The sequence below is a fragment of the Struthio camelus genome, chromosome 11, assembly GCF_040807025.1.
Source record: "Struthio camelus isolate bStrCam1 chromosome 11, bStrCam1.hap1, whole genome shotgun sequence".
NCBI classification, from domain to species: Eukaryota; Metazoa; Chordata; class Aves; order Struthioniformes; family Struthionidae; genus Struthio; species Struthio camelus.
The window spans coordinates 10,635,222-10,648,660 of record NC_090952.1 but is presented as its reverse complement, the minus strand read 5'-3'; the positions used below and the strand labels follow the sequence as shown (position 1 = coordinate 10,648,660).

The window sequence follows — 13,439 nt, the reverse complement described above, 5'->3', positions numbered from 1 at the left end:
AAGTAGAAAATACAGCTCAAGGCAGTATGCGTTAATTTTTGCCTTACCTGGAATAATTTCTATTTAGTCAATCTTCAGATTACGTCTACATGGTAAAAACTATAATATAGCTTAGATATATGCAAACTACCCTTCAGTTAGCTTATTCTAGCACTTGAAGCACTCAGACCATACAAGAATTCATTCAGTCCATGCTACCTGCCTACATCAGTCAGCTTTGTGCATCAGCAGCTGAAAGCCAGGCTGCCAATCGTATCCAAGTTGTCTCCCTTAAAGTTAGTTTGATGTTTGCACTAAACAGTACTGCAGATACAGATATATCCTATGGCAGGTAAACTCCTGCTAGAGCTTTGAATGAACATATGAAAAACTCAAGGAATATCTTAACAGCACGAAATTTGCAAAAATAGATTTGTTACACATCAAAAAAACCCCCCAAAACATGACAAACATCCCCCAAAACATGTTTACCAGAGTCCACCCATTTGATTCTCCTAATATCATCACAGAAAAGCTATTCTGGTTTTGTAGCAGAAGGCTGGGCATATAGAGAGAAAGAAAAACTAGACCTTTTCACAATGCAGAAAGAAATAGCAATTTGTTTTCTCAAACAATGCAACAACTGTATCTTTCTCACTAATTTCACTCCAGTTTCAAACAATTGTTTTCACATGCCATGTGGACAGCCCTTGTAAAGGTGGAATTTCTAAATAACTCGTTTTACTTGAACGGCACAGTATCCAGAAATCAGAATTTCACGAGTGTCCAGTGACTGACCTAATGTACTCGCCCGTTTTCCACACAAGTTACTGCCTGGTACCACGGCACAGAGATTACAGAGATTACAAAGAAGCAAACGTTAAAGCCAGGAGCAGGAGCACTACTCTGTTCCGTTCTGGACTACCCAAGAAATTCGTTTAGGCTGATTAAAATTATTCTCTAAGACTAAAGATTTAGAAGAAACCACTCCATTCTCTACTGGGAAAGCCCGATGATTACATCTCGCCATCTTAACACTTAACCCATGGCTCCTGCAATGCAGGAGAGTGAAGGTAAATATAGCTCTTCCCCTACTACCTATCGTAATTTTCACCTAGAGCAAGTTAACTCATCTTATTTAGCGCAACTTGTACAGCCAGCAGAGATCACGAATTCCCAGCCGCATCACCCTATTCCAACTTGAAATCTGTAACTCCATTACACGCTAATCATCTTCCACGTGTCAGCTTCCCAGCACCTGAAGACAAACAGACCTGTGTTTCTTAGTCTGAATGGTTCAAGCATGCACGCTCCTTTGCCAGGCAGCATTCCCAGGCGGCACTCCCTTCACGGCTTCCTCACAGTTAAGGGCCAACAAATTCCAGGAAGACCAGATGCAATTCCTCCAATCACCATCTAAAACCAAAATGTCTTAAAAAACCAAACAAAACAAAACAAAAAAAATCTATGCAATAGCACTTTACAGGAGATGGTCTCTAAACTAAGAGAATTTGGTAAAAGTAGGAAGCTAGAAAGCAGGCAACCGTTGCTCTTCACACAGCGGACAGCACCTTAAAATAACCGATTCTGACAGCCTGATACCATGTGACTGCACAGAAAGCTTAATGCTCAAATTAAGATTTCATTAAAAAGGAGCTGTGCACTAAAATCACTTTCTCTTTTTTTCCTTCTAATTTCTTTTTTGAACTCCTGCAGATAACGTAGTGTCTTCGACTCTATACTGGACATAATTATAGGCAGTGATAAACACGTAGCCCAAATTATAATTATATTACCAGTATCCCACTTGACTTAAATTCGAACGTTTATTATAGCTATAGAAAAGACATTAATAATTGAACTCTTGCATGTTATGTACTAAATACACGTACAGATGTACTAAAATATACCACTGTCAACACTGAATCCACATGTGCCATTTTCACTGTTTCCCCGATCTCCTCTTAACCACTTCAACTTGTTTAACTGCCTTTAGAACTGCCCTAACATGCAGCTAGCTGTTCAACACAGAAATTAAGAAACAAGCTGAACTTGTTGATATCAACATGATAAACTTGTTTACTTACTCTATATTCTTTAAGGAAATATTTTGAGCAGATTTTCATTATTTTCAGCTTGACGCATTGAGACTAATAATAATTCCAATTTTTTCCCCTCTGTTACGCAATTAAAAACACATCAGAAGAAATCAGAACAATCAGAAGAAATACCGGAACAGAATCAATAATTAAAAAAAACATCTAAGCTGAAATCCCACCTTCCACGCACAAAGAAACACAGAAATGTGTTTTGAGCATAGTCCTAAAGTCGTAGCCCAAAATGACAGGTGAAGATAGTATTCAGGACTCCAAGTAGTCTCTTTGAAGTCACCTGACTGCAGAGTCTTAAAGCTACGCTTAGAAGCCAGCAAGTACAGGAGGGATGGTATACAAAATATATAGGATATAAATGTGTAAATATGAATTTATTTAGAACCTAAGCTACAGGCCATTAAATTCAATTGATAAACTTCCTATTGTGTAAAGACTGGAAAGTAGTTGGTCTCTAGAAGAATAACACATTTTAACAAAACCACTGTCTCATTTTTTGTCTCAGTGAAAGACAAGTCTAAGTTTACGCTGTAAACACAATACAATACAAGTATCAAATAACCTTTTTACCTTTCATATAATATAGAGAGCTCAGGAGGAAGAAAGAAAAAAAGAAAACAAAAATAAACGGGAAGAAAAGTTCAAATTCAGTACTACTTCTATTTTAGTACAGTAGATGCGTTTCTTCATTACCATTCTCCCCGTCAGACTTCCTTTCGTGGTCAGTGTCAGTCAGGGACAAGGCGGAGTTTGCCCGGCTGGACAAGCAGGAGCTGTGCTCCGATTTCATCCCCCTCATCCACATGCGCAGGGCATGGTCCGGCGAGGCGCCGCCTTCCGTCTCAGTGTCGCCGTCGGAGCCCACCTCCAGCGGGTAGCTGTGCTCAGACACACCGCGCACGTCGCCCTGGTAGCCCGAGCACAGGATGCGGGGAGGCTCGCAGAACTCCATGTCTGGCGGGGGGGGAAAAAAAGCAGAAAGATTTAGAAGAGAACAGCGATATTCATTTGATTTTTTTCTGGAGAGTCTGTTTTGAGAATTAACACTGTTAATCCTATTGGACAGATGACTTGGTCAATGACTCATGCTGCCATCTAATCTGCTCTGAATATAATAAAATCTAAAAGAGTGCAATTCTAAAATACAGAATACTCCACTGTAATTGTGCCTTTTTATCTGATAGATATGTATATTATAGCTCAAATATGTGTATTCACACATACACCCATGTAGATAGTACACATTGATTTACAACTGAACTGAGTAAATATCAAAGACTTAGAAAGACAGTTAAATGCCTTTTTTTCCCCCTCCGCCATGAAGGAAACACTTTAAAATTAATCTCACATATCAGAAACCTCCTCAGTATTTCTTACCATAGGGCAAATGAATTCAGTATTTGCAAATAGGGAATTCACAAAATTCTGTTTGAAATTTTCAGCTAAACACAGAAGAAAGGCTACTCACCAGGGAGGCCTTCTGAGAGGGCTGTCCTTGCATATTCACACCAGGGCTTCTGGCTCTCCAGTGGTGGTGAACTACAGGAACTTCCCCGAAGAGCAGCGGCTACCAGGACTGTACAAGTGCCCTCTCACGGCACCAAGCAACCAGAGATTTAGAGAGTTGTACAGTGCTCAACACATCCGTTACTCTCATTAAACACCACAGCTGTAGGGCAGCAGAACTCCAAGGGAAAACAGAAGGTGGACAGGAACCGTAATGTGAATATGCGGAGGAAACAGTCTCGCAGAACTCCAGGTAAGTAACGCACGTTAGCGACCTCCAGCTTCCCTCTGAGGTAGCCTCTGCACATTCTCACTTGTGAGAATCCAATTACAAGTGCAGCTCCCAGGGAGCACGACAAGGAGCTCTAATTAAATAAGGATTACGGAGCCGTACTCCCTAATTGAACAGCAGACCTGGGATGGCGTCTTGAGAGACTAAATGCAATCTCAAACACGCATACAGTTTTTTTTTTCAATTTCTAGAAAAGAAACATTAGGGACAAGGGCCACCGATAGAGAAGGAGGCCAAATACTCTCTTTTACTGTCATCCTAACTAAAGCCTTAATTTGCCAAACTAATCCACTTACCAGCCAGTGAGAGGAATGGTTCTCATTTTAAGCACGCTCTGAGGCAACAAAAAGCCCTGGTCTCCTGAAGGTCCTGACCAAAATCTACAGATCTCATGCTAAGCTATCATACACTGAGGCTGCTCAATTTTCACCTCATCTCCCTGTATATCTTTACTTCACTGTCCTGAAGGTCTTTGCTGCAGTGATACCCCACAAGAGCTGGCTCGGCACTCAGGCAAATTACTTTGCTATGGCAGCATGTTTTCGGGAGAGCATGGGGAACGGGAGGGTGGGGAACAAAAGGAAGTGGCCACGGCCTTACTTCCCTACGCAAGGGTCCTGCAGGTCCATCGTGGCCCCACGGCTGAGGAGGCAGTAGTGTTCCTGCTGGGGCTGGCCTGTGCCAGCAGCACCAGCGGTCGCTGCCCTGCTCCTCTGCTGGCTGCCAGGCTTTCTCCAGAGGCCTCCCTCACTGTTCTCCCCCCTTCTCTGCCCTGGGCTCACAGGAGGAAGACTTGGTCCCAGCCTTACACTCGTGAAGCTCAGAAGGACGTTGCCTTTCCTAGCTCTGCTCTCCAAGCCTCCCAAACGCCTCGAGGGGGACTCTGAGGCTTGACGGAGATGGTTCGGAGAAAGCCGTGCAGATGGGCGGGAAGGAGCTGCACAGCTCAGGCAGTAGGGGCAGCGCCTGGCATTCAAGCACTTAGCACTCACACAAGGCTTTCACCTATCGCTACAGCGCAGTGCTTCTTCCTGTTGTCTGGGGCCAATGGCAGAAGAAGGTAACAAGGCAGGAGGGTGGACGTATATGGAAGCTGGGGGTTGTGACTGGCCACTACCGGTTCTCCATCCTATACAGATGCTCACAAGAGAAATCTTCAACCCTACTAGGACCCGCTGGAAAAAAATCCCATTTCTGTCCTTCTCCTATGGCAAGGATGGTAAACACAAAACATCTAGTCTCCAGAAAAGCCCTGTTTTTCTGAGATTGTCAAAGCTCGTTGGGTACTGGAGACACAAACACAGAGGCGATCTCACAAAACACTACTGGATGTAACTAAACATAGTGTTGTTCATATTGTGCCTTATTTCAGTTTCATTTTAATTATGTATTATATACACAACAAGCGAGCTCTTCTTGGTTTAATTAGACAACACGGGCCAAATCTTTGTATGACATGAACACTGCAGATATTGATGCTGAATGCTCAACCATCATTAACTGCACCACCCTCCTAGCTTCTACTTTCCTTTCACAACGCAAAGTGAATACAAACCATCTTTATACAAAATATTAACTCAAATGGTACATGCCAATTTTTACTCTTCTTGACTAAATTAAAAAAAAAAGAAAGACTTACACATAAGCCAACAATTAAAAAGCCAGCAACAATGGTAGGTTATTAACACAGAGCCCTGTATCAATGAAATAAAGACTGAATCAGATAAACAGGCTCATTCTATTCCACCCGGAAAGATTATATTGTGCGTTTAAAGGGAGGCTGTGGATGTTACTAATTCACCATACATTATCCACTAACAAAAACAGTAAGTAAATGCTTTCTTGGGAAAGAGCTGATTAAAAGCTCTGCTTAAATGAAATGAACTGTTATAAAAAACTGATAAGAGCTTCACTTTGCGTACTACACCTGAGCTTTGAAAAAAAAGGTGAAAGCCAAATCTTGTTGGCAAGTAGCTCACAACCAGCAATGCTACTACCTCTTGTCATATGCAGGGATAAAGTCCAGAATGGTCACTAGAGCAAATAGTTATGATGGTTAACACATGCTTTAGCAGATGTCATGAGCAGAGGGAATAAATGAGTATTGCCATTTAAAGAAATATATTATCAAAGAAAATTGAGATTTATCTGCTAAAACCACTAAAATTCAGGGAAAGCAAATTAGGCTCATCTATTTGGCGAGCTGTATTAAAAACACTAGCAGGTATAAGTGCTGGAGGGTACTTCCAAAGAATGGTAGTTCACTGAAGTACATTAAGAAAAAAACATATGGAAAAACCATTATTTCCTCATGAAATAGAAGAGATCCAACAGAATTCATCACTAGCCTTGATAATGGTCTCAGTTTTGATTAAAACAGGCATGCTCTAAGAGAATAATTGCACTGATTTTTGGATTGCACCCTCATAACAGTTGAGACTATTGCTCAGCTTGGAGCAAGAGGACGCACCTACTTCGTAATGGCCGATTCTCTGCTCCTGCACATGCAAAAGAAGCAAGGCCAGTTTGCTGCTGGAAAGTCCAGAAAACCCCTTACGTCTCATCCCATAATACAGAAACAACCTGCCATGAGCCTGTCCCATAACCTTTTTCTCGTTGTTTGTTCTCTCAAAAACAGTTTTATTCCTACGTTCAAACCCAAACCAAATTTGTGTGAAGTACTATGGCAACGGAAGGTTCCTGGATTCTTTCTTCTTCCGTCAACTAAAACACGCCCTGTGATCTCAAGAGCCACTTTGCACCCCTCCTTTCCCTTCGACGCAGATTTTGACTTCTCACAGGGAGATAAGGAGCCCTCCCGTAATTACAAGCGGTGCAGTAACCTCATGAGCCCCGCGGCCAACATCAGGCCCCCGAGGAGCGAGGACGCGGGCCCTTTCCCCTCCTGCCGTCTGCTCCAGGCAGCCTGTCTGCCACCAGCAGCCTGCAGCCCGGCTTCTGCCTGTGTGCAATTGTGTAAGTCAACGGGAAAATTCATCCAAGTAAATCTCACAAATGCTAATTAGATTACACATGTTTACAAAGCACAGAATTTACCCTTTGGTCTGTATGTTAATTCAAAATGTAGCTGCTAGCATATTCAGTATTTTAGCTATTTTTTTTCTGGTGGAGCAGAAGAAATTGACTTCTTTATACTGTTGCTCATATTCAACTGACATCCAACACAATGCATTCCCTTAATAGTCTATTTCTTAAGTATACAAGCCTTTGTAGTATTTTAACTCCCACAGGATGCATTTTCTGAAAAGCACTTGAGAGTGCCAAAAGTGGCTCCTTTTAGTCTGCATATCTAACCTTGTTACCTAAAATACTACTTATTTCCACAAGGAGATAAAGTTCAAGTGGATTTATCATAGATTTAGTCTTACCAAAAAGACACGCTCAGAAGAAGAATGAGAGAATATTAATATGAAATTCAAGTTTTTGCATAAACTATGGGCAGAGAAAAAAAAAAAGGTTGCAGTTAAGAATTTATATGGAAGATCACGATAGGATTTTACCCCTGGGACCTTGTGGAATATTAGCCCATTACAAGTTAAAGGTTAAAAACAAGTATTTCATCCCGCACTTTTGTTAAAAAATTAAAATCAAAGTAGCGTGGGAAGGAACGTAAATATTTTATGCTATCAGGAAATGGAAAGAGGGCTGCGTTCAATAATAATAATACTAATAAAAAAGCCAGCATTTCAATTAACAGATCCTTTCTTTCTGCCCTCATGCAAGGTGTTTTTTTCCTGAACAAAACCTGCACAGAGGAGCAACTGAAGAGAGGTTTTACTCCTGGACAACAGCGCCTTTGCTACTCTTTAAGCCGCTCTTGGTGCTATGAGAGCTAGGCAGCGGCCAGGCAGCCCCCGTGACACTGCTCCCACACCGCTCACTTCCCCAGATTGCTCCCGAGAGCTTTTGCCTTCTCTCTACCTGCAGGTACCTTCAGCAAGCGCTCGGGCACTTCCTGCAGCATCAGCTTAGCTACCGGTTTAGGTAACAGCCTACAATTTGGATTTTCACTTTTATGTAAAGCGTTTATCTCAGGGCATCTCCAGGACTATTTCACTGACCTCTGAAAGGTCAGGGGTGTCTGTGTGTCAGCTCGCTTTGGGCACCTCTGTTCAGTCTTTCCAACAGCAAAAAAAAAAAAAAAAAAAAAAAAAGATGCGAGTGAGAGAGCACAGAGGTCCTGCTCTTCAACTCAGTCCCTCTGCAAATCTGAAAGGACTTGCATGACTTGTGAAATTTCTGCATTGCTGCCAACAGCCAAGACTGTGGCTGATTTGAAAGAACTGCTTAGGAGAGTAAATAAAGAAATATACGTTTCAATAAAAAGTTTATCATGAAGAAAAAGGACTATCAAAACAAAGTAGATAAGAGAACCACAAAACTAGTGAATAAACAAAAACGACCATAAAGAAACTTCCTTTCAATTTTTCCTATTCCCTTAAGGTAAAATATCATTTTTTTTTTTATTAATAACATGACAAATGATAATACCTATTACTTAATAAACTTACCTGTTCAGCTAGAGAAAAAGCTTATCCAAAACCACAAGATTTTGTATAAACTGGAATAGTGTGAGGAGTTACTAATGACATCCTTTTTATGAACTCTATCATATAATTAAGTACTTTGGGCTTACGTATTTTGAAAGTTTCTTTTAACTTCATATATTCACTAATTTATTTTATCCTTAACTCTTGGCATGCATTTCTTTTTATGCTGAGGAAAAAACACTCAAAAACACACTAAATCTATTCTCTATATGAAAACAAACAAATTTCTCTGTCTCCACAGCAGTAAAACTGTAAGGCAAATTTGTAAACAGAAATTGAGAGGCGGAGAGCATGGAGGAAACAACAACATATTGCAAGTTTAAATCCATATTACTCATTTCCGGCCATTCTCCTTCCTCTTTTACACTTATTTGAGAATAACAGGAATTCTGGAGTCTAGAGAGCCGATCCTCTGGGAGATCCTCTATAAAGATCCTGAACAATAATGAAAAGAATTCCAGAAATGAAAAAAAAAAAAATCGCATTAACCTGAATAGTAGTGTCATTTTTACATTAGTTACCAAACTGGTGCCTAGAGGAGCAGCAATAGGAATGTAGGGGGAAAAAAAACCCCAAACGCCCAGGTTTTGAGGTTACCACAGGGTATAGATTTTCTAGCGTGCTGTTTATCATTGAACCTGTGCATGTGGTTTCCTACCTTGAACTCAGGCCAACAGCTTAATCAGCAAGCACGTTTTATACGTTTCAAAACGAGACGAAAGTAAGGGCAGCTACTCATGCCATAATAAGATGGCGAGAGAGGGAGGAAGGAGGAGAGGGAGAAAGGTAAATCAAATGGGGAAAGTGAAGTTCACACTCATTTTTGAAGCAATACATATGCACCCTCCTAAATGAGAAATTCTGAGGGCTGCTGAGCACTCTGCAAAATTCAGTGTGTTCAACGGCCCTTAAAATTTCTCATTTCTCACCTGAGCATCACGGTTTACTGGCTATACACTGGACTCGAGAATTAAATGCGCAGGGATCTTAAGCTACTCCATAAAGTCATTTGCGTAACACAACCTGCCAGATAAGCTTTTGAATGTTTTTTTTTCCTGTTTACATTTCATTTAATCAAAGTCTTTTTTTAAAAAACTTTTTTTCATGCTGAAAACATGCTGCATCTTTCCTGGGACAACATAATTTGAAGACATTAAACTTCAGTAAGCATTCATATGAAAATCATTGAGGAAGAGACCAAAATTCAATTAATTTGCAAAAGCACATTACATTGGCTATTAATTTGCTCTGTAAGTCTTCTGTTCATCACCAGCTACACAATTATCACAGTCCAAAACAGATTTAAAGTTGCATTTATTTTAATAAAACAGAAAATTAATTTGATATACCAATTACACATAGGTAAATACTCTACATATAAAATACGCCATTTGTGCTTTTATACTTTCGTATCAAATGCATTCTACTGCATGTGTTGTCTTTTACTGTATTTCAACTTTTCTTTACATTTCATTTTCTGTGTAGTTTATTTTCCTATATTATTCTGCAGTTACCCACCAGAGGTGTTGGAGCGCTGATAATAACAGTAATAATCTAATAAGAAATAAAGAGAGATTAAAATGGGAGTTGGAGCCTGCTATAACACTGAGGAGTTTCATAAAATTTGCAGATTAGGCAGCTAAGGGATTAGGAAAGAAGTCTGCACTTTCAGAGACCTCTTTCTCAGAAACTGATGAGAAGGAAAGGATCTGTACTCCTCAGGGCCTTCCCCAGAGGAATCCCAAAATGAGGGTGTACCCCATGCCTCATGGCAAACACATCTCTGTTCTCTTCTTCAATCCAATTCTTCAAACTTAAGAAAGAGCGCAGGAGCAGAGCTGCACCAATTTTTAAACATGTACCTGGAGTTCTCAGATAGAAGTGGGGGGGGGGGGGGGAAGAGAGAGACAAAAAAAGCTAAAATCAACAGAATAAGGAAATGTACTTCTCAAATTCTGCCTGGCATCCACCCTGATCTTATGAGGACACAGACCACCATTTTTTTTTCCTCTAGAAGTGTAATACTCTTTTTGTAGATCATCAGAAATCTGCAATGTTAAAAGCTTGGTTTTTAAGAGTCTCTAGCAAGACGCCAGAGGCAAAGGCTTCTGGAGATGCAACGTAGATGTAGTAGGTCTCAGTTTTAATTTAGGAAGAAACACTGTCATTATCAGATTTACCAGGAATTTAATTCTTCAAATTCAAATACATCTTAAGTATTGCTGGCTAAGGCCTTTCCCGTTCTTGAAGCGTGGCTTTATGATGTAAAATACTTCCACTCGCATAGATTTTGTCAAAGAGAAATTGCTATTGCAGGCACCCATAAGCAGCATTTAACCTAAATTTCTGATATAAGAAATCTACTTAATCTCAAATAATGACCACACTAACTCTAACACATTAAGGGAAAGAAGAAAAAAATCTGATTATCACAGATGAGAAAGAACATCACTATCATCGGAGAAGAAAAATGAAGTTCTTAAAATGCTACAGCTGAAAGAGAGTTTGGATAAACTTGCTTTACAATACATTCAATTACAATTTCATATCCCACATGCAAAATACATTAGGAAATGGAGACTTTTCATGGAAAAAAAAATCTGGTTTGCATTTCTGGATGTGTGGGTAAGTCACATTTTCAAGCAAATATGATCCTTTCCCTTTTTCACTAACTTTTCAAAATTAAAGCCAGTCACAGTCTTAGCTTGTAGACTTCATAAAGTTCGTATACATTTAAAAAAAATAAAATAAAATAAAAACAAGACTCATGAAAGAGAGCGACACAGGCACAGCTAATCCATACATCAACTCATCTAGAGGAGATTATTAACTGACTTTTCTTTTTGAAAGAGTTTCAGAAGAACAAGTATTTTTCCTTAAGATTCCAAAAAGTGGAACTGTGAAGTACTGTTGGCTTTACTCTGCTTGCAGCTCTAACAGGCAAAGTTAAGGCTGTGGTTCTAATTTGCCTGCAGGTCATTTAAGAGATTAAAGATTGACCGAATTTTCCACTTTTTTTTCAATAGACTGTAAGTTGTATAGTAACATTCTTTAAAGAGGAATTACCCTCAGGCTGTTGCTATATCTCTACAAACTTGAATTCAACCCAGAGATGCTCGTCTGCACACACTCAAAATTAAAGCAGAATCACTTTCACTCAAGCATCAATTTTAGGAGGCATAGCAGGTATTAATTTCTATTAGAATTTAGGGTGGAAATACGAAATTGATTACTATCAACAGTTTTGATTACAGTTTACAGAATAAAGAAAACATACATTTTACGTTTCTAAAAATATTGTTTCCTCTTAAGATCCCAGGAGAACCACTGACATAAGTGACATGAGCATCAGAGCCTTTTTTGATTGAAAGGTGTGTAAATTAGGTGTCTCTGTGGTTTTTCATCAACTTAGCGTCAGAAGACGACATATTAAAAAAAGAAGAAAAAAAAAAGAAAAGGAAAAAAGGTCCAAAATGGGATTTCATTTACACTGCCATAAATCCAGAAATAATTTCTGCGAAGCCAGCGGGCCAGATAAAGACACCAGCATTCAGGCTTCAGGCCAGCACAACAGTCTCAGCATAAGCATCCACAAGCGTACATCTTCACAATGGTGGAAACGGTTTTAGAAAGCTAGTGTGAACAGAAACGTACCAGAAATGGTCTCTCTTCCTGGTGCGATAGCCAAGGGACCTGAGAAGCGCAATTCCTCGTGTGGACAAACGCGAGAAGCCCTGCTGCGGTCACTGCGCTGCCGTTGCAGAAACAAGCCAACTCCTGAAGGAGCAGCCTCTCGCCCAACACGATGTCAAACTAGGCAGTATCAGCTGGGGGCTTTGCTGTCAGCTCGGAGGCCTGCGCCCGCGGCGCGCAGCGGCCGAGCGCGTGGCTGAGGAGCCCTGCCTTCCCTGCCCTGACGCAGCTCCCCTCGGCAGCCTGGCAGAGCTGGAGAGGAGCGACCTTCGAGGCAGGGCGCAAGGCATTTATTCTGTTTAGCGTTTGAATGTTTTTTGTTTGGATCTCAGGGCTCTTCTGCAAAGGTTGTACGTGAACAGCAGATCTACTTGGTATTTTATTTTTTGTAATTATTCTGTTGTAGTATTAAGTCACAGAAATTAGTAACTAAGCGAGGTTTTATTGCCCTCTGAAGCCCCAGCACGCAGAAGGATTACTCTAACCATCTGGGCAAATAATCTGTAGAAAAGGAGGGTGCTGCTTTTTCCATGTCCTGCTACCTCCAAGCGTGTAGCTAGGCTTTGGCGAAAAAAAGGCAAGCAGGAAGAGGAGAATTTATCCAGGCAACTGCCTCCTGTCCAAACCAACAACTCCCCGACAGGATTAGCACGTGTATCCTTTTCTCTTTTTTGTGAATCTGCTAGAAATCCAGGTTAGAAAATTTGCTATCAGGAATCAAAAGAGAAAAAGCTGCAGGAGGGAGACAAAAGGCAGCAGCACCAAAAATGAACATCTTCATAAATCTTGACAGAGGCTGCTGGCTTTGCAGGGTGGACTCTTTGCTGTAGTTTTTGAGAAGTCAGGAAACAGAATTATACAGAATGAAGTTTTGTATAATTCTTTGAGAACTGTTGAATCCCAGCCTGCCAGCTTCCAGTGCCACCAAGTCTGTGGGGCGAAGGCAGCAGACCCATACTGCTTGCCAGCCTCTTTGGACCACGAACGCTGCCAGTCCTGCGAGTACAGCTCGTTTCTCTCCCAAGCACCCACAGCTAAGACGGGTGCCTAATGAAGACAAAATTTGAAAATTTCATCCACTGTTGTCTTGGTGAGAGATCTGACATCTGTAGAGTAATATACTTCATTTTGGACTTCTTTCTCTCTCTTTTTTAAATATACATACATATGCATGCATACACACACACACACACGCATGAAATGTTACATATGCATAAATATATATATAGAACTACATAAATATAAAACTGTAGAACTGTGAAATAACTTTGGCTGTAAGGGCCTTTG

General features: G+C 40.6%; 1 protein-coding gene across 4 annotated transcripts in view; it reads right to left on the bottom strand.

Annotated features, from left to right (window-relative positions):
• The window catches only part of TENM1 (teneurin transmembrane protein 1), a 910,925-nt gene that overhangs the window by 227,516 nt on the left and 669,970 nt on the right, over nucleotides 1-13,439 (bottom strand). For all 4 annotated transcript variants that reach the window (XM_068956568.1, XM_068956571.1, XM_068956570.1 and 1 more), the window contains one exon: nucleotides 2,784-3,044. In XM_068956568.1, coding sequence (XP_068812669.1) covers nucleotides 2,784-3,044 — 261 coding nt within the window. The remainder of the gene's footprint in view (nucleotides 1-2,783; nucleotides 3,045-13,439) is intronic.